At 37.7% G+C, this 22,876-nt stretch overlaps 1 protein-coding gene across 12 annotated transcripts in view; it reads right to left on the bottom strand.

The window, feature by feature from the left end:
* The window catches only part of GRID1 (glutamate ionotropic receptor delta type subunit 1), a 574,706-nt gene that overhangs the window by 29,466 nt on the left and 522,364 nt on the right, over positions 1-22,876 (bottom strand). For all 12 annotated transcript variants that reach the window (XM_090144797.1, XM_090144806.1, XM_031602451.2 and 9 more), the window contains 3 exons: positions 22,050-22,247; positions 19,758-20,082; positions 18,909-19,047 (listed from right to left, as the gene is read on the bottom strand). In XM_090144797.1, the coding sequence (XP_090000923.1) occupies positions 18,909-19,047; positions 19,758-20,082; positions 22,050-22,247 (662 nt within the window). The remainder of the gene's footprint in view (positions 1-18,908; positions 19,048-19,757; positions 20,083-22,049; positions 22,248-22,876) is intronic.

Below are 22,876 nucleotides of genomic sequence, written 5' to 3'. Positions count from 1 at the left end.
CTAACGTTTGCTCCTGTGTCCCCTTCCTTTGTCCTCACATCTCACTTTTTTGTACAGGTACAGAGTGGCAGCACAGGCTAAACTGTATCTCAAATTATGATATATATATATTTACATCTCATAAATGCATAACCTCATATAAGATTTATTTCAGATGCTTCTCATATGAACTGCCAATTAACTTTAGCTGAGATCAAACTAAAGCCTCCCATCCACTCTACCATCCTCCCCATCACATCACCTTCAGGCCTTCTGAGTTTGGTTCCCAAGGAGCCCCTTTACCTGGAGGCACCATGAGAGGCTGCCAGCTGCATCCCCAAAGCCGCAGCTCAGCAGGGATGCCTCTTCTACCTTACAAACACCCTTCCAACTCACAAACTGCCTCTAACATTTTAAGTGGTTTAAGTTCTTAAATTGTGTTAAGGACTTTTTATCATTTTAAGCTGCTAAGCAGCTTTCAGTAAGACTGCGAACAGTTTTTCTCTACACACTTCGCACACTTGTGGGATTGGGCTAACTCCAGGAGTTGCATCAAACCCCAAATATGTTACTTTCCTTGCTCCATATACACCACTTCAGTAAAACAGAAATGAACACCCTGGAGGTTACCAGATATGAAACAATTCTAATAAAAAAATGAGAGAATTTGTATCAGTCCTCTCTCTCTGTTTAACAGTCCTGAAAGTTATATTCTGATCTCCTAAATGTTTCTGGTACATTTCATTGAACAGGACCATTTTTCCTCCAATTTTGATCTAAATGATTACATGCTACATTTAGTTCCTTCTTTATTTTTGAGAATAAGCTTCATCATATCACATGAAATTGCTCACATCATGGGGATGGATGATCTGACTGTTAAAAGACACGTTTCAGTCTACTGTATGTTCAAACGACAAGAAAGGTGCCGAATACACATGGAGAGTTTCTGTGGCAACCCTTTTAACACAGTCAGCTGCCTAGATTTCAGTGTCTGTAGAAGCACATGCAAGGTAGAAGCACATTAGCAGCAGCATTTTTAGCTATTGTACTTTAACGTGACTTTCAGCTGGTAACAACTTTACAAATGTCTACTGTTCATGCTGTCATTCTCGCTGAAAATGTAAGCATTCAAAAAAAGCAAACTGTAGCTTTCATAATGTTTCATAATGTGGATCCCTTCTACTGCCTCTGCATGGGAACTTTGACAGAAATCTGCTTCTTGTTTTAGCTAAATTATACTTTATTGACAATCACTGCTTTTGTTTTAGCTAAATCACACTTTATTGACAATCACTACTTTTGTTTTAGCTAAATTGCACTTTATTGACAATCAGTACTGTGCAAAAGCACAGTACATCTTGCTTTTTGAAAAGCATTTTTCTTCAATTCTCTAAGCATTGCAGTGAGCAAATTCTGAGTATAAATCAAGAGCTTTGCTGGCCCAATAAGCAGGTAAGAGGTGGCAGGGAAGGAAGCCCAGCCTTTGCTTGGGTGTTGCGAGGAAGACAACTATGATCCCTTTGGCTGGCAGAATTTTCCTACAAGAGATAATAAAGAATACTGCGTGTCCTAAGGATTATGCACATCTTTCCTGCAGTGCCCTATTTGATCCATTACAAGAACTGCTCCTGACACAGGAGATTCTCTGTATCATTACCGGAAACATCTTCTGAGCAAGTCAGAAGGTCACCAAAGTACACAGCCAGGGTCGCAGCAGGTAACCAAGCTTACGAGTGGTTCCTGCAGCATAAATTCATGCAGATGGTGAATGTCTGAGAAAGAAAATAACCTTAAATCTTTACCAAACAGACCACTTAGCCAGAACTATCTCAGAAACTATCTTGATGGGAAGTAGTCTAGACAACAGTTCTTATTCTGTATAAAAAAATTCTCTGCATTATATTTCTGCACTGAAATCTCCTGTCTTATAGGATAGAATTAAGATAATCACAAGTGCAGATTTCACATATTTTTCATATATTTATATTTTTATATATTAGCATTGTGCCATTCTCTAAAGGCAGCTACTCTTTGTTCCTAGACTCCTTCATTTTGCTGAATACCCATTAGCTGAACCCATCTTTGCTTGCTACTCAGATTCTTGGCTCACTTTCCCATGGTAAAGATTTCATGCATTTAATATATAAAATTATTTGCAACAAAAATGTGCAGCATAACAAGACGCTCCATTAACCTTACCACCTCAATTATTGGATCTCACAACCCATTAAGGACTCTCTGTAAGTGTGATTAAAGATAAAGCTAGTAAAGCAGAAAAAGCCAATGTTCCTCACTTACACTTATAGGAGCTGACCTTCAATTTGTAGATAAATACATCCACTGTGTGATTACTGTAATTGGCAAGTACATGTAAACCAATTGATTTAAGTAAACGTATCTGCGGTCCATCCAAACAGAACAGAGTTACCAGCTGAAATATTCAACCAGTGTAGTAATATCTGCTAGATAAATAGGACAATTGATACGTAATTTCCACTGGAGTAGCAATTACTTCAAGTGGAGTCAACTGAAAACTGTTTGTTTCAATTTTTAGAAACATATTGACATAAACCATATGCTGTGAAATAAACATTTAGGCAATAGTTGTACTAGCATTTATAATTAGACCATTAGAAATAACTGACACAATAAAAATATTGGTTAACTTGTACTCTTTGGAAATGCTTCCCTATTTGTAAGAGGCTCATGGAGCTGTAGATATGTAGCCAAAAAAGGTTCTGCAGGCATAGGTTGATTTGACTCTAGAGCTGCTATAAAGATAAGACTTTCTGGATGAACAGTATGAACAAATCTTATCTAAGGGACAGACTAAACCTGTCACCAGGTGCTCTGAAGTAACTGCTGACCAATTAACTCAACTTGAGAAACTGCAGCCTCAGCTGTTCATCCAAAACTGCCTCCCAAGATCATCAGTAGTGATCAAAGTAAATAACCCTAAAACACTAACAAAAACAAACTAACAGCAGCAAAAACCCACAAAAAGAAAAGCAAACTTTCATTTCAAAATCTTTTTTAAAAATCTTTTATATGTATATATTTAAGGCAAAAAATACTTATTTACTGAGTTTTTCACCTTCCTAATTATTCTTTTGCTTTTAAGTTAGGAGAATATTGTACATCTGGAATCCTATGTGTAAATTCTGTGTCTGTTAACAAGATAACTACGTAGCAACGTCATGAATTCTTCTATGCCACTGTAAAAAAAAGTAGTTTTTATCTTGAATTCAGCCTTAGAGAGACCATAATGGCAACAGTGGCAGCTCCTTGATTTAGAGGTAGTTTCTCAATAGCATTCACCACTGCCAATATTTTAACACTGAAACTGTTTGTTTTTTTTTCCAGTTTGCTATTACTTAAGGAAAGTTAGCATTTTAGAAGTTTCGGAATCCACAGCATTATCTTTAAAAAATGATGCGGTATTTTTCATGCCTAGCTCCTGTTTGCTCACCTGCAATCCAATAGATATTAGAAATAATATAGGTTAAGATTAGACATAAGAATGGGCATCAGCACTCTGCTGTGTTGTGAGTACATTTCAGAATAGCCTCTCCCTTTGAATTACTGCATGTGTTTGTAAAAACAATGCAAAACAAATAATTCCTCCCAAGTAAATAAATTGATTTTCTTAAATAATATTAATCCCTAAATCATACAGACACAGTATGCTTTTCCACATTTGCCTGGGAAAGCTATGTTCTTATTTTACCTAGGGATGCCAGCACCCTAACATTATTGCTCAATGCAGCATAATATCCCAGGTGACGGCTGCCATTAAGATGAACCAACCTGGAGAAGATGAGAGTTTTAATCTGCTTTACCAAAATGGAACACCTTGGAAATATATACAAAAATATACTACAAGTTTGGAAGTCCTACTTTTTTAAATACCTTGAAATTACTTTTTTTCAATTTTTTTTCAAAGCCTAGGTATTGATTATATGTACAGAATTAAATACAATTGCAATTTTTAACTATAAGGGTTTTCTCAATAACATTCTAGGCTGGATGTGGCTCTGGGCAGCCTGGTCTAGAGGTTGGTGACCCTGCCTGTGGCAGGGGGATTGAAACTAGATGATCTTTGAGGTTCTTTTCAACCCAGGCCACTCTGATTTCTGTGAACGTGTACTGGAGGGAAATATATGTTCCACATACTGGGAAAAAAAGTCTACACATCGAAATAAAGATAAAAGTAGCTGAATTGATTTCACCGCATTACACCACCAGAGTAAGCACAAGAACTACCTATGAGTTCAAACCTAGCATACATAATTCTATCTGAAAAGAGATTTATTTCACTAACTATCACAAATGGAAAGAAAAGGCTTAAGAATCCTCTGAGAAAGAAGGAAAAGCATTCACATTTTGAGACACTAAGTTCAGCACTGGACTTATGCATGGATATATTTGCGAAGACAATGAGAACAAATGAGAAAATGGTGTTTGTTGCTGATGATCACTTCAGACCTTCCACTGAGAGAAAGAGAGATTTTGAAGCCAGGCAAGCTCTGCAGTATCAGCTTCTCATCTCCAGTGAGAAAACAACTGTTATTTGATATAAGAATTCTGGCAGGTGAGAGCAGCCTGCAAAACTCTGGAAAACCTGTGGAAGTTAAGCTGAATTGAGATCATGGGTTGTAGTGTACCAGCACAGGTAATTTATTGAGAATAGTTTTAAGCATGTATGAGCAGAAGATCCCTCAGTTCAGAAACGGAGTTCTCTTTACTTTTTATATCAATTTGTTGAGCAGCAAGGCAAAGGACTTGAGCCCTGGTCCATTATTCATAGATAGCCAAACTTTGGATCTTTAGTTTAAGATTTATGAGTGGGTAGAGAATGTCTTAAGACATCTGAACCTGAGTTCAAACTCCCACATAAAAACACTCCCTGGAGAGTTTTAGCCCCAAGCTGAAGATTAGTTTCAGTTCAGGAAAAAAAGTCATCTGTCATATGTATAAATTGCCAGTAGGTGATGATAGTCTCAGTGACTCAGAGGCTTATGTGAAGTTTCACTATCTTACTAGATCAAAGTTATAAAAGAAGAAGCCCACTTAAATATTAATTAAAAAATAACAGTTACTCCCCATAAACACTTGTGCAGCCAATACTGAAAAGAGCAGTATATTAGCTGAAAATGGGATGAGATTAAAATTAACCTTTTTTAAGCATTTGTGAGCCTGAAAATTAAATATCCACCCCACCTCCAATGAAAGACACACATTTGCATTAACGTACAACATTTGTTGTCAGTACATACTGGAATATTATTGGCTTTTATTATTGGATATTATCTGATAAAATCGATGTGAAGTACATGAATTTAAAGACAGGCCACTAAGTGAGGCCAATAAGAGTGTTCAGAGTATTGCCAGAATAGCAGCAGCCTTAGTACAGAGAATATTTAAAAGGAAGCAGGTTTAGCTCCATGTCTAATAACCACAGACTACAGAAGAATTCGATCCATGCTTTTAATTTATGCATTCCTTTGACTTTCTTCAAAATTACAATCATACTGAGCTCTTAAATCAATCAGTGAATTGACAGCTTCTCTACTGTGACATGACCAAATCCTGTATTGCTTCCTTTAACTGCAAATCAAGTCACTTTAACCACCCTTAGCTCTGCCTCAGTGCAGTGACATGCTCAGCATCTGGTTTCTTCAGCAACTACACTAAGCAAAATATTTACTGAGAGGTAATCCAGCAGAAATCAGCAGTAGCAGTGAATGCTTAATAGACACTTTGCAAGTCCTTCACTGGCAAATATATCATTTTATAGTTCACATAAAGCTCATTTCATAAGGTGTCCGTGAAAAATACCATCCACTTTATTCTAAACAACTAAAGCCTTAACAGAAAAAGCCTCATAGGAGCTTCTATGAGAGAAGTTATAAGGACTGGAAGATTAAACAATATTGAATAAATGGGTTGAAGCCCTTCACACCAGGAATAGAAATTTCCTGATCACTAAAAGAGACAAACAATGCAGGCATTTGTGCTTATATGTGTGGTTGTCACCACCAGTGGAGCAGGAACAGCTGCTACACATGATTTCAAAGAAGCAAGGACTTTCCTCCAGTGGAAAAACCAATCAATTGGCATGTGTCACAAAACACGTTGCCATGTCAACTTCATACTTCCACTACCATGAAAACAAACAGTGATTGAACCCCTCAGCAGGTAATGGGACTGCAGCAGCTGCTTATCATGGCAGCTGTACTCTTGATGATAATGGGCATTGCTGCCAACATGGTGGCACTGATGAGCCCCATCAACAGTCCTATATTACATACAGCTAACAGCAAAATATAATATCCACTTATGGATTTAATGGGAGAAGGAAACTAAAGCCAGCTTCATTTCCACCACAGAAAAAGGAGTGGATGTGTGTTCCCGTGCCTCTACAATTATTTCATTTCCTTGAAACAATTTCAGCACGGTTCAGCCTGGTTCGGCCTACGTTCTGTGACAAGGGCATGAAGGGACCCACGGATCCAATCCCTGGGAAGGGAAAGGGGGGAAAGGAAGGGGAATGGGCCTGGATGAAGGATAATGGCAGCAACAAGCTAAGGAAAAAAACTTAATTTACTAAATGAGAAGAATAAACTAAATATTTCTACTCAATAAGAAAACCATACTCTTCTCAAATCACAACACAGAAATGATTGCAATGAAGACATGAACGTTTTTTTCTGGGATTCTGTTCCTGCAAAGCTATTGCATGATTAATTCCTAAAAGAATGAAACAAATAGCATGTATAACCACTGATGAAATGGAAAGCTACAGTAAAGCCATTATTAAATGATACATTGCCACATCTATGATTTTAATAGTAATTATTACCTACAAATACTGCATAGGCAAAACATTTATAGGCTTTGCTTAGTTTCTAAGAGAGTGATATTCAGCAGAAATGTTCTACACCATCATACAAAATCTCAATCTCATTTTGCTTTACTGCTCTCAGAATAATTCACTATTTATTCAGAAATTCAGAATAAAAAGCATTTTTGCCAAAGTCAAAGAAGCACAGGAAATGTAGGACAAAAATCCATATATCTAGTCTGTGTCCCATTGCTCATGGAACTTGCTAATATGTTTCACTGGTTCAGTTAGGAAGCTTACCCATTAAAAGAACAAACAAACAAACAACTTCATGATTCTTCTGTCTGTGAGACTCAACTTTGGATCCAAAAATGAACCTCATCATCATAATCAGTAAAGCAGGTTCTCCGGTAAACAGAGTTAGATCTGCTTTTTCCTCCTCTCTGCTATTTCTAAACAATGCCTGCAGGACCACCTCAGCAACTCCAGTCATCTGCAGTGATCTGCACAAGTATGACTTGACTTGCCACTGGATCATAGCAGTTATTTTGCTCAGAGCTGACACTGGCTCTGCGCAAGCACTGCACGCAGAGAAATCTGTTAAACGGCACAAAAGTAGCAAAACATCTCAATCACAAGATCAACATTTCTAATTATATCTCTAGCCCTCCTCTTATCTGTCCTGTCACAGATTGCTGATTATTCCATTAACTAGGGAACTTTTTTTTGGTTTACTGTGTGTAATAAATCTTTTCTTTCTGCATGCGCTATACTTTCTGTCATCACTGTCATATGGGAAAGAAGGTGTGATGTCCCCTGCAGTATAAGTTATTATTGCTTTGTTTGAAAATGTTTTTTAAACTTTCAAACAATAGCATCACAAATAGGTTTCTTAAACAGCAATAATGATCAAATTTAATTTCCAAGGATTTACATCTGAATCTACTGCCACACAACAGTTTGTGATCTCTGAAGGCAGTTTCTCTCATGATCCTGTGTGAGTTTGTTTGCTGCCTGACTGAGAGAGTGAGCACAAAGGGAAGCCTTTCCTTAAAATATAAAGAGGCATTTATAGGATTTCTTTTCACTATGTTATTTTTCCATACTTCTAATTAATGAATATGCTTGAGGTATTACTGATCATAGTTTGGCAAAAAAATCTACAAGTTAATAATTGAAAGAAGTAGTCAGACAATGAGATGTCCAGAATGATCATATCAGAACCTCCTGAAGATGCAGGCCAACATCTTCAAAAGCTGGAGCTTTAATCTGTGTGCCTAGATGTACATTTAAACTGCTGCATCACTGGGCTGATTTTCAAAACTGATCAAGGAAAGCTGGCACAACAGCACATCTGTGAGACATTCAGAGATCTAGTTCAAAGCCTGGAAGAGGACTCAGAGCAGCTATGAGCTGTTCATTCTGCAAATCTGTAATAATCAGTCCTGCTAAAAAATCTAGGCTAGCCCGTGTCCTTTACCCACACCCCATAACCTACTTAATAGTGAGGAGAAAATTAAAATGTGTGCAATGCAGGAAAAAGAGGAGTTAAAAACATCTCAAGAGGTTGTAGCATATTTTGACGAAATAAATAAATCACTTGGATTACCTCTGAATGTTTTCTTATCCTAATTTTAAACCAATGTGCCACTGTGACCTTTCTCCAAGTACCTTGAATGGTTAACGTGTTAATTAAAGCAAGGTATTCTACTCCTCACAATATTAATTAAAATAAAAGCTGCAGCTGGTGTTTAACAGCAACTCAGTCCCAACAGCAGGTTTTAGTCGCTTCTCCTAAATCAAACATATCATAAAGTTGGCATGAAAATCATATTGTCTGAATCAAACACATCTGGCAACTGACATACGCTTCTACCTATAATGAAAATAACAAACTACCTCTATTATTTATGCAGATGCACTTGAAACTGTTTGCTATGCTGATGTCTTCTATCACTCACATTTGGAAGCTAAAAATCCTAATGAAGATTAACGACTAGGACTGAGGGGGAAGAAATTGCTTTCTTCCTTCACAACTGGTGTTACAGGTACTGATACCACTGCTTTGCACTCAGATGATAAAGAGTATCTTTTTAATTAAACAAAGCATGGAATGGGTAAGCTTGGCATCTTGGTGCTGGCTTGCAAAGCTCCTACTCAGGATGAATCGTACTTCATACCATGACTGTTAGGATATCATTATACTATGAGTAGTTCCATTAAAAACTACGAAATCTCAGAGTAGGGTAAGGTCCTGCTCAGCTTTTTATTAATTTTTGATTTATCAGGAGCTGTTTCACTCTGTAGGACGAGGGTTTCTGTAGAGGGAGCTCCAGGCTGCTGCCTGTGCCAGTGCCAGCAGCCTCACAGCTGTGATGGAGTGACTGGATACCCATCACACTGCTTAGATCTTTCGGAGGCACAAAGTAATGCTAGGAAATAGCTTCACACCCTTCCCTTAATCAGAGGGAATACAGCAGAAGCTATCGATGTTGACAGACAGAAGAAAACAGAAAGGCTCTGAAGAGGTACCTTGATTGCCAGAACAGGGATACTTTTGGGAAATCAAAACATAGGACTCTTCACTAATACCAAAAGCACATATAGCATTCAGCAGTTATTACTGATGTCTAAAGTGCATCATTACACAGGCATACTTACAAGTCTAAAAACCCATTCACTTGTTTCTTAGAGGACCCAAAAGGCAAGTGCTCAGTATGAGGTTTACTTCTCCCCCTTATCCTGATGTACAATGACATAAACAGAAAGGGAAACCTTCCAGTTCCTTCTGCCTCTCCTCACCCCAAACCTGAGTCTCACCTGAATACCATATCCCACATTAGATACACTGACAGCATTGCATCAAAGCAAACTAGTCGTGCTCCATATTGAAATTCATTAGTTTATTAGGTAGCCTAATTTAATTCCTTGAAATGTTAGCTTGCAAATTGAATTACTGCCACATAAAAGAAACACAGTAGTTAACATCCACCCCATTCTGACCAATGGTTTTCTATGCTTTTATAGATAGATATGACTAGTCATATATCAATTGAATTATATCAGTGGCTTCTTCTCCTAGGCTGGTTTTAATGGTTCAGAAGGCAAACAAATTCATTGCATGTGATTACGTTTCTTTTAATGGAATTTTGGCAGCTGCATTAAAACGACTTTTCTAAGGCAACACCATTTTCTCCCTCATCAGGAGGATCACACAGGAAACACTCCTGTGTCACATCTTTTGGGGGCACACATGCAGAAGAGGAGGACACTGCTTAGTAAAGCCTAGGAAGTGGAAAGAACATATGCAATCCTTTTCTTAGCAACACAGTATTATTTAAAAAAAAAAAAAAAAAATTCCTTCCTTCTAGAAAATCCTTCACAACATAATAATAACAAATAATTCGCAGGGAAGCACTCATGCTGATAAAGGCTAACATCTTAGCTTCAAAGGAAAATAAGAACTCCCAGTACTCTTCCCCTCAAAAGCCACAACCTGGATCTACTAAACGTGTGTTTGGTTGCAGGCTCTGTTTGGTTGGTTGGTTTTTAAAATATCAGGAATTTAAATGGTAAGTTTACAGTTTTCCACCTTATGGCCAGAGGCAACACTTTATCTAAGTTTCACTATAAAGGAGAAGTACAACCATGTAACTCAACTGACTGGAACACCTGCTTGCATGGGAAAAAAAACTCAACAAAACATAAACTCAAACAATCCCCTTTACAAAACTAACAAATCTAGCTTCTATGGTTTAAAATGTTACTGCGTGGTTGTTTACTTCATCCCTTGTCTGAAGGTCCTGCATCCACAACAGAGCTGGTAAAAAGATACATGCCTATACCCCTAGCCCAAACAAAGTCTTATTTCTTAGCTTATGACTGACTTCATCAGCACAACATGAAATAGATGACACTGCATTAAGCTCACCAAAACTGAAGCTGTAACCTTACAACCTTCAGCAGAGGCAGCAAAGCTGCCAGTTAGGGTGATTTGTGAACAGTAATACTCAATGCTGAAAAGCAGATGCCATGAATGCATGCTGAGCAAGGCACTGGCAAGCAAAGAGGTACAGCAGGATTGTGGCACTGCTCTGCAGGTTGTCTGTATTGTGAGGCCTCACTGAATTCCAATAACAGGTTCCATTTTAATCACAGAAAGCAAGGCTTCTGAATCTTATTCCAAGAGATCAGCTTCTGAAGTGATTGTATGAATTGAGCTTTCAGCTATAGGAGATATGATCATTACTTAACTTTTATTGCAGGCTGTTAATTCAAACCTTGCGATGTGAAAGTTAGATTATCCACCTGGACACATGACTGGCCATAGCCAGGTCAACTGTAACAACTAACCACTATTCCTGGAAGTCAGCTAGACAAGCATTCTTCCTGTACTCCTGCTGGAAGGAGGAGTTCCATTCTTATCCTTCTCTATCCATCCAAAATAATCTAAAAAAAGAGATGCTTTGGTGCAAGCCTTTGTATTCAGTTATCCTGCTGATGCTGAATATACTGTAGTGAATAGCAGGTGGGAAAGCGAGTGTGGTACAAGAACAACAAAACCACCACTTGTGTGGAGATGGTAAAGAATTATGCAGGAAGAGAAGATTTTTTTCTGGCATGAACAATGGAGGCATTTTCTAAAATATGCAGTAGATTATCAGGGCTGGAAGCTCATCTATACCCTTGTCTGAGCTGACAGCAAGTAAAATAGTTATAACTTTCCCTTCTTACAAATTGGGTAGATCTACTCTTTAATTTTATGTGATTGTTTTATGGGGACAGAGTACAGGAAATAACTTTACTGTGATAAAGTGCTTGCTAATTATTGGCAGCTTTGCAAATGGAGCTTACTTGCTTATTCTGGCTGTAGAGCTGCTTTGCATCTGACTCCATAGGATTTGGAAGCCTGTGCAAAAATAAGCACTGTCTTACCTCCTTATAGAACAACCTGTATTATTTCTACATTAGGACCCACTGTTCCATTAATGACAGTTACCAGTACAGATAAAAGGTATAAAATGGGTTTTTTTGTTTGATTGTCTTCTTTCCAGGGAGCTTCTTTTCTAGTAATCATCATGAAGTTAGTTATTTTTTTTAATCCCAGGTTCCACCTGGCTTCCCACTTAAGAGTCCTTTTTAAAACATTCTTCTGAGAAAGACATATACTGTAGGGTCACATAAGAATAATTTTCTGTCTGAAAGAAAAGTAAATAAAGCCAGTAGGCAAACACATGGAACACTATAGTAACATGAAAGGTGTATCAACTATGGATCAAATAAACAGCTACCAGATAGAGTGGGAAAAACATATTTGCAGTCTTGCTAGACTAAAACACAAACACACAAGCACAGTGGCCAGCTTGCTTTAGTACTTCTTCCTCAACTCAGCTGCATTTGAAAAAAAGAACTGACTGCAAAGTTTTTCTTCTTATTATTGTTTTTGTCCATGCAAATGATGGGCTGAGGTAGTCTTCACAACTAGGAGATGTTTGGAGCTTTAAGGCCATCTCCGTCTGAATTGTTGTCATAATCATTTTTTGCCTTCTTAATATCCTGCTATATTAGATCTTATTATCAATTAAAAGATAAAAGACATTTTATCAGCTTCTTGAGAAAAAAACAATACAAATATAAATATCGTATTTGGGCAAAATTCTTCTATTACTTGTATTTTGTATTGTTTATCCCTTAAGAGCCAAATAGGAAAAAAACAAACCAAAACAGAAAACAACAACTAAAGAAGCCAGAAGTATCAGAAACCACATACTACAACAAAGGAAGATGAAGACAGAGGCCAACTTAATATATGCAGGCTGCATACAACCACTCTTCACAGTGAATAATTGACATTAACATAAGAAAATCTGATTTCAAAGATAACTCAATCTGAGCTGAGAAGAAGAGATGGTATTAGATCTTGAATTTGAACCAATTCACGTAAATTTTGATGGGTTGTCGTGAAGCTCTTGCTAGATTTTCACTGTTCTGAAACAAAATAAATAAATAAAATAATAAGAATAATTTAAAAAGTAAAAATGATTATCAAATTATTATTATCTGCACAGATGGTAGATTTTGCTAATATCATATTCAAATCATTTACTGCTCTGAACTCTACGAATGTTAATGCCTCAGCTCACTTAAGTCACAGAACTTCCAAGTAACAAGAACAAAGGAAGAGATGCTATAATAAAGGTGCTGTGAAGGCAGAACTGGAGAGGGTGTGGAATCACAAGCCCATTGGTTTTCTACCCATCTCCATCATACGCCACTTCTTTATAATGGCAACTGGAGTGATGGAATGCAAGCCTAACTTTCAGCTCTGCATTCTCATATTTCTCAGAAAAATACACCCTTGGGAAATATTTGCACTTCCATGCTTGCCTGCTTGCTCAAATACAGGAGTAATTAGGATCGATCTTAAACCACATTTGAATGGCATATGACAACACTTAGAAAGCTTTATAAAAAACTCAGACTTTGTCAAGTCCTGAGTTGCCCAGAAGCACCCACTGGGCCACACCATCAACAGAAGGGAAATGAAATGGTATACAGTGGGGATTCAGCACTGGCCTTAACACTGTGTCTTCTTATGAACTGTGCCTGGAGGCAAGTTCTGTCCCTCTGCACAGGTAGCAGAATATTTCCCTTGGCATTTCTTCCACGTGCTCTAAGAAGGGAATATTCTAGAAATTAAAGTATATTTTGAGATTTTTGTCCCTGCTCACTCTTTTTCTAGCCTTCGTCTCTATGGATGAACTTAACCTAGTTATTTAATGATTGAAGCTTTTGCTCGCAGGCCTTAAATAATAATCATGATAATTATTTTTTATCATGCTTATTCATAATGCCTCCTGTCGATATCCCCGAGGTGCTGCACAGATAAAACATAGTACAAACTAAACATAAGAAAACTAACAATCAAAGAAAATCCAATGAAATATTTAGAAAGCCAAGTGCAATATTGAAAACAGAAAGGCTGCTTTCAAGCAACAAATTTCAGGGCAAAATCACTGCAAATAAAGAGATTTCTGTGAGCTTCTTGCTACCTGCATTATCAAATCCACTTAAATACAGCAGGTGAAACCTCTGTTCATTTCCTTCTAGCTGGCATCTTCAAAATACTTTCCAAATTTTCTTTTAAAATATTTTGAGATTGCTTCTGTTTAGTATGCAATCCAGAACATCTAACTTTTTTGATTCCTATGGAGTTATTATAATATGGTCATTTCCAGCCAACATTTTTCATCTTTAAAACAGCTGAAGTGACAATATGCCATATAAGATATGAAATAAGTTACTCGGTTACACAGAGAGGGAACTGAAACAGAGAAGAGGCTCAGCTTGCCAAGATTAAACAAAGTCTGTGGTAGAAAAAGGATTTAAAGCAAAGTCTTCCAAGTGCCTGACTTATCACCCTGAGTAAGCTGCTGTAGATCTTCAGCTGTCACCAAAACAGGTGAAATCTGTGGGCTGAAACACAAATAAGGAAACTCCAAATCATGAAATAAAAGTGAACATAAAAGCAGATGTATCTAAGAGCATCCATAGAATGCACAAATATTAAGGATCAATCTGATAAAATCTTCAACTCTTGAATTTGTAAATAGCCTACCCTTTATGTTCTAATTTTTCTTGCATGATTCTTACCTCTTATCAGACAAGCTCTCCTAAACCCAGGTTAAAGAATATCTTTGCTCTACTGAACAGCATGTAGTCTGCTTGTTAACAAGAAATGAAGCTGGAAGTTAAGTCACTGCTAATTAAACTCATAATTACAAATGGAAGGTCAGACGGCAGATCCAAGGGCTGCTTGATAATGTAATATGACAAAAGAAAGAACAAACTCTCATGTAATAGTCTAGCCCTCATTTGGCAGACTGATCCATTGAAAAACTCCTCAGCCGCACACAGGTCATATTGCAAATATTAGAATATACATATATCATTTGGGTTTAAAATAAGACTTGAAAACAGAAATTATTAATTGCTCATTCACAAGTTAGAATGTAGGCTACAGCCCTGCAGTCCAATCTCCACAGTGGCTGCCACCAGCACATTCACAGAAACGCTCTCTCCTTAGTATTGTGCATCTCCTCTGCCCATTTGTGGTTGGGAAATCTGCTGAAGCACACACTGCTGTGCCTGCCAATCTCCACAAATGCAGAAAGCATAAGAGGTGACTGCTTTACTGCCTTGGTCCCCTTGCTGTGAGATTTGGAACAAACAAAATAAAGAGAAGATGAGAAGAGCGTGAATGGTCGGACAGTTGGCTCAGAGAAGGCTATTAGAAGAGCAAAGGGGAGCAGAAATACATTCACTTGCTACTGGAGAATGGAGGGCAGCTTAAGAAGGCTCCCACTGTTTTCACTTATCCTCGATCTTCTAAGGGGCCAAGGGTTTTAATGTGAGTCCCAAACTCTGCATTCTGACCATTCCCTCTGACCTGTCACAGTGGAGTGAGCAACAGGCAGCTAAGACACACAAGGGAGCAAGGCAGCATCTGCAGACATGCAAGAAAGGGAATCCTAGGCTCTCTCCCCTTTGAAGCCATGAAGCCCATGATGGTTTGGAAAACCCATGGAGAAGTTTTTGCTCTGTCCAAGCACATTTCTTACAAGTGTTCTGGGCACCTGGACAGTGCAGCTCCTAGGAACCCATTTGGCATTTGGGAAGTCACTTTCAGGAAGTACAGAAATGCAGGCAGCACTTTAGAGCTGCTTTCTTCCATGCTTCTTTCTCCAGGTACTTCACCTTTCTGTGAACCACAGGCAGATTCTGAAACTCACAGCAAGGTGGGAAAGCCTTTGAGAATTGCTAATTTTTTTTTCCAAAAATTATTTCTTTATCAGCAGGCTTTCATCTGACATGCTAATATTAAAAATCTACCTTCCAACAGTTCAACCTTGCTTCAGTGAACATCTTGCCAAGCCCTTTCTATTAAATGTCATCTATGATTTCTATGCCACGCTTGTTTTGTAGTAAAAATTGTGGAGTTAAGTATCACTGGATTGATTGACACCTAGCTATTCAGTCAAACATACGCCTATTCTGCTAGGTGCAGACTGCACATGCAAAAATTGATACTTTTATTAGGTATTTTGCAGAGGGGTTGGGAAGAAAATCAGGCTTGTAATGAAAATTTTAACTATGTTTCAGCTTCTGCATCACCAAAGTACTATTTTCTCCCCTGCTGGCAATTCAGCAGCAGCAATAATGAACACCAGAGGACTTTCTTATGGAGGGAAAGATAAAAGCACACACTTATTGAGAGGACAGGGGGTTGGTTTCTTAACAATGGAAGTACACGCAGATGGATTTGGCTCAGCTGCTGAGCGAATTTTCAACTATAACTCGTTGTGCCTCTTTGGGTGAGAACAAACGGATCTCATGTAAGCATTCTTTTCTGGGTCCATGAAAGACCTAACACAGGCTAGCTCAGTGGCAAATTTAGAAATGTAAAAATACTCAACATCATACCATGCTGAAGTTAGGTCATGCTGAGAGCTGAGAGACCAGTGAATGATGCGTTCATATAAGGAAATAACTTACTTTCTTGAGAAATATATTTGTTTTAAACCTGACACTACAACTATGAAAAATGTTTCTCCTGAAGATAGGTGACATGAAATATCTTCCCTTAAGTGACTTAGTTTTGCCAACTAGTCATTAAACCTAAGAGTTTTCTGATAGCTGCCATTTAAGATTACCTGAGGAATGATTTGGGTGCATAAGCCAAAGCATCCATGATCAATTTAAACACTCCAGACAGTAAGAATAATCCACACTCTGGCTGAAACATCTATAGGAAACTCCTGCCCTTATGGCCAAGCAGATGGAGCACAAGCAGTGAGCCTTATGGCAATTTAAATAACAGTAAACTTTTCTGACTTGGCACATGAATGAATCTACTGGTGTTTGTAGATCATAGTATAGTGTTTCCTACTTTCTCTATCCTCTCCTTGTACAAGTGGATGTGATACTTCTGAATTTTGTAAGTAGCAGCCACCACTGGGTATAGAAGGGCATATAACCATAATTCTTCAGTGGCGACCTATAAAATGAGAAGGCAGAATGGACTCGGAAGATGCAAGGCAACACTGAGCAGCTCCCTTTCCCAAATAATTTCTCCCTCACCTGTCAAAAACTCTTAATAATTTCAGTACGATGGGGAATCAAAACCCCTTATAGATGTAATAGATCAGCCTCAAATGCCTCATCTAATGATTTGCATTCCAGCTCATAAATATGTTTGGCGGGTTTTTTTTGTTGTTGTTTTTTTGTTTTGTTTTGTTTTTCTTGCAGATTCTCCACTGCATTTTATCCCACATTTCCCCACTCTGAAATTTGCTGAGTTTTGGCAGGTGCTCAGTAAACCTAACAGACAATTTCTCCTATCATGAAGGAAATAGAACTTACAGAAATCATTTGAAGGTCATTGTTCAAGAACTATTTCTGTTCTGGGTTACAAGAGTAATTTATTCATTGGGCTTAACCTTAGTCCTCCATCCTCCTAGGATGAGGTCTTACAGCAAAGATACTCTGCAGTATTAGTTTTATTCTCTTTAGTTTCTCCTGTTATTTCCAGAAATTGCATGCAGATCTTATTCCTTTTACTGTTTAAATCTACTAATTCTAGACAAAATAATAGAAAATTCATTTTAAAACAAAACTTTTATGATTTTGAGTTCACAGAATCACAGAATCGTAGGGGTTGGAAGGGACCTCCAGAGATCATCGAGTCCAACCCCCATTGGGGTTCATATTATTGTTCATATTATTGTCACAACACTATATCTATACAAAGCATTACAGTTTTTGCATGTTTGCAATGGCAAGTTAAATTGGAAATACCATGACACTCATAAGAAAAGTAGTTTTTTTCTGTCCCATGCAGGATAAAGAAGCTAAAGCTTTTTTTACGAGCTATCCTCATTTGAGCGCCAACAGCACAACTTACTGTTTAGGTGCTGTGCACAAAGATTCCAGTCTCAGGTTTGCCACTGAAACCACAAATGAGATTGACATAGTAACCGTGTCAATCAGTAGCACCTAAAATCTTTGCTTCAGCATATTCTAAGAGAGCCTGTGTTGCAATGCCTGTCTTCTAGACACCTCTCCTCTCGATCGCTGTCAGATCAAACATGAGATACCAGCCTCTAATCCTGTCAGCAGTGAAAGAGGACAATAAATGGCCCTCTCAGTGCTCCATGCCGGTGTGAAGCTAAAATTTTTGTCCATGTTGAAAGAAAAAAAGGGAAATTTTCTTTAATTGTTACATTTTTAAAGAAAAACAAACAGACAAACAAAGAAAAAATGTCAACAAACAGCCAGCAGCTCTCAGGAGCTGCTCAGAGGCCTGAAAATATTCTCACAGGATATAGATTAGTAGGCAGATGGCGGAGGAAAGAAGTCAAAGGGCAAGATAAATTGGGTTTGTTACAGAAGCTGTAATTTATCATCATAATATTGCCAACACAAATACAGAGAATAATATATAAATTCAATATAACAACTGCTACATTACATCTATTATCCTCGAGTCAGATTTGGTTATCTTACCCTCTGTGAGAAGAAGCCTCTTCTGAAAATAATGCCACTGAACAGGGTCATTTATATTTTAAAAGTCCTCCTATATTATCTTACATGCAAATAATGGCATAAAGAACAATATATATCCAAGTATTAAGAATATAAAATTATACACCGAAGATGAGAAGTGAAATAATACATATTTCCCTAGAGGTAGTAGTTTCCTTCTGAAAAAATAAGAAAAGTAGATAGCTGAAGCATTAAGACCTTCAGTTGAGAAAAATGCAAATAAACATGAAAAGCTTTCTTCTTGAAAAATACAGAATTAAAATGCCACTGTCCCTTCTGTTCATCTTACAAAACTACTTGGGGGATGTAGGAGCCAGTGAAGAGCAGGGAGGGTAGAAGAGAGAAGAAGTCACCAAAAATACGAAGACTATTATTTTATTAGAGAGCTATCTCCTTCTTGCAAGAATGAGTGCTCAAATGGATAATACATTTCTGTGAAATCCAGGTTTCTAGCTTCACGTTAAGAAGATGCTCTTACCTTATAGGATTATCCATCCTTGATACTGTGAGAAATGCTGCTAAGTTTGCTGTGTAGGATGAGCACACGATAAGGGTGAAGAGCCACCAGCTTCCCATCACAATGCGCATAGCCACAGAATTGACAGTAGATTCACCCCCTGAAAGCAAACAAGGAAAATAAAGGTGAATCAGGAGCTTCTACCTGTATGTCCTACTTGTTCAACTTTGTTGGAGTAACCCCTGTGCATTTGTGCTTGCAGACCACCCTTTTCCTGTGAGCTAAGTGCTACTTCCACTAAGACTGACACTCAACCTTTTGCCCTGGATACTCTTCTAGAAAATGGTATTTCAAAATGTTTCCCTCAGGCATTATTCAGGATCAAATCTAGAGAACATGAATAATATTCTACATAAGTAAGGTTTTATGCTGAAGTACTACTAATATGCAGAAATTAAATGATTAGAAACATCTTTCTATTGGTTTTAAACAACAGAAAGATAAACTGTCTCACATGAGTTCAAAAACATATAAATTTCTAAAATCAGATTTAAATCATTAGAAAATCTGCTAGTTGCTGAGTGATACTGTAATGTCACATCAAGCAGCTCTGTGGTTTATTCACCAAATAATCATTTTCACAAAGTGGAAAAGTCTGTTGGGAATGGTTTTATCAGACTTTCTGAGAAAGAGAGAAACAGAACACACACCCTAAAGCTCAACTATTCTCCCATTATCTCAGCTAATAAAACATACTACCTCCTCATATAAAACTTCTCTTTCGTCTTGAGGACATGCTGGTCAAGACAAACACGTCATGAAATGCTCTATCCAGCCAGAACACTTCTGAGGATCTATCAGACTGAGTACCTTGCTGAACAAAAGCGCCATACACAACCCAGATGGCACTGTGCAGAGTGGAGGAGGCAGAGGGGCTTGGCTGGGAGGCATTCTGTGCCCTGACTGCCTGGATCCGGTTCAAGACAAATATCAAGACACCAACTATAGGGATGGCAGCAGCAATGCAAGCCCACACCGCAAAGTCAAAAGGAGCGAAGAGAGAGAAGATGTTGATTTTCTCTTCAGGCTTCTTGATCAAGATCCCCACTGAATAGTCCATGTACCGCTTGCTGAAGTCCACAACGCTCTCTCGTTCAGGTGTTATAGTGATGGCAGAAATCGCTAGATCTGCTCTCTATGAGACAAAGGCAACAAGTCAGATCTCCTTCATTAATCATGAATTCTGCTAGCATTCCTTCAGGAGTTTTTCAAAAAGCAAGTGGCTCCATGCACTTCTAAAACCTAACATTTTAAGGCAAATTGCAATAGATCAGTTTCATCATTCAAATGTTAACTGCATTGGTTTAAAGCAGAAAAGTGAAATCTAGATTGCCAAAGCACTGCAGAACAAGAAGTGTCTGGAATGTGCACCATTTATTTAACCTTTATGTCTCACTCGTTTTCAAAACAATGTCTAAAACTTGAAACCATATTAACTCAGTGCACTGCAAGAAGTAAAAATGAAACATCATCCACATAGAACTCACAGTTGTATCAATGCTTCTTTTACTCTGTTATCATCACAAGATTACTTTAAAAAATTCCTTACTCCTCCATACAAAATTTATTTAGCTTGTGCACCTGGTAGCAAGTTGTGAAGAGCTACTGTTCATTGTTATCCCTGCAGAATTGGCAACTTCCCATATTCATGAAGGGATTTCATATGACATCTGGGGGGAAGATACCATTGTTTTTTTACAACGAATAAAGTGCTTGCAAAAATTAATAACTGTAAGAATGCCCCAAAAGCAACTCAGCTCCTGCTCAATATTTAAAATGAGCAGGATTTATATACAGAAGGACCTTTAAGATTATGCAAACTCAATGAAAGAGAAGTGTTTAATAAATAAGATCCCCAAAGCTTTTAAGAGTTGTGATTAGATTCTGCCTATTTTTTCATCTCAAAACAGTTCTCCACAAAAAAATAAAACATACTTTTCGTTTCCTATCTCTGTGTTATGTTAGGAAAGTAGAGTAAATATTAGGTTAAGAGTTCGCCTTTTGTGCTGGTGGAAAAGCTAGTAGCAGAAATACCACTACAAATACTGTTACCTCACAGCACGCAATTTTTGAAGAATTTTCACAGCATTTCTTACTAGACTGAAAGTCAAACACCGCATATCAATGCAAAATAAGTACAAAATCCTTTACTTTTCCTAGCTGACACAAAGATTATTCCATTATCACACACACATTTGATAGTGCTTTAATTGCTTCTATTTTTTCCTAAACATCTACTTACCAGATACTGAGATGCCTACTTACTAGATAACGAGAAAGCTTTTACTTCCAGTAAAGCTCTACTGCAGAAGATTAACCTTTTCTACAAAGGGCAGTAACATAGAATATTAACTCCTTTGATTCTTTTTCTTGATTAGCATTTGTCATGTGTTAGACGGTGAGAACACGAACAAAATACATTCTAATTTCACCCTCTGGACTTTTCCCACTTACTTAATGAAGTTTAATTCATTTATTCTTCATTTGTAAGGCTTGAATTAAATAAGAAAATATTTTCCCCTTTATTTTAAATAAATGAATAATCTTAAACTCAGTTTTGAATTCTAGTCCTTCAAAAAAATTATTTACAGCATATATTATTTGGGATACTTTTCCTGCTTTGGAGTCAAACAGTTGATCATTATGAAACACACTGCCATAAAGTGACACAAAGAAAGTCATACTTACAAGCAATGTAGCAAATATGTAATGACAAAAAAAAAAAGTTAATTCATATGTTAAGAATACGTACTTTCCATACTCATTCATTCACACACACAGACATTCCCTTTCTTTTTATACTGGCATCTATAGAAACAGACTTACATTTATATAACGTACATTGATAATAGTTGGGGGTAAATAGAACAACAGACTCTACAGTTAGTATAGTTTTAAAATACACAGTTTAGACCACAGTCAAACCACCCAAAACTCAGAAGTGTTCTGTACTAGCTCTTTGATTCCAATTCCATCTCCTGTTATTTGCAATGGAGAAAGGGGAGAATTTCAGCAATCCCTTTTCAGAGTCTTGACATCTTACTCTGAAGAGTTGTTGTTTTATTCTATTTTTCCCCCAAATATAGCTTCTTCTCTATGTACCTTGTTAATAAGTTCTCCAATCATGCCATTCCAGGAACCATTCTGAAGCTGGTGTCCATATTTCCCATCAGGAGCTTGATATATCTCATATTTGAAGCCCAGATTCTTGGCCAGTGCATCCAGGACATCAATGGAAAATCCTTTGTACCGTTTTGGTTGCCCAAGTATGTTCTCCGCCACCATCACAAAAGGTTCTTCCTGAGAACAAAGCACTGTCTCAGCTGATACTTGAAACAATTATTTTAGTTTACATTTTTAGCAAAATCGGTGTATTCTGAGTTTATTCTGGACAACTTAGCACGGATTTCAGATTCCTCAGAACATCCGGAGGCAAAATCTGTAGGCCGGGTGGAACACTCACAGGCATCCCTACCAGACGCCAGTGCTTCAGCAGCTGCCCCATCCACGGTCCTTGATTTTACACAGTTCACGAGAAGAGGCAGAGACCCCAGAGGATAACTTAACTTCCTCCTGGCATCTGCAGGATGAATTGCTCTCTGGAATATCTGTCTCTTCACTAATGTTTCAACTAACTAGAAAGCCTAGAAAACAAGTATTAAGCATATGAGTCTTAGGAACATTACAGCTCTCCAACTCAGATCATATCAGATTTAGAAAGTCATCTTTGGTAGACAATGATTAATCTTTTATCCAGGAGACAGTGAAGCAGATGCTAATATTGTTGGGTTTTTTAAATATTTCAGATTTTGAAAATTCTAGGAATATCTTTCAGAGGTGCTGTTTGCTGGCATATTTTATACTGAAGTATATTTTGAGACCAAGGAATGGGGCAGTTTTTGGTACGCTTTCTGTCAGAAATGGGAACC

This window comes from Phasianus colchicus, chromosome 8 (genome assembly GCF_987193195.1).
Source record: "Phasianus colchicus chromosome 8, bPhaCol1.hap1.1, whole genome shotgun sequence".
NCBI classification, from domain to species: domain Eukaryota; kingdom Metazoa; phylum Chordata; class Aves; order Galliformes; family Phasianidae; genus Phasianus; species Phasianus colchicus.
The sequence above is the reverse complement of the archived record's forward strand: the minus strand, read 5'-3'. Positions and strand labels throughout refer to the sequence as shown.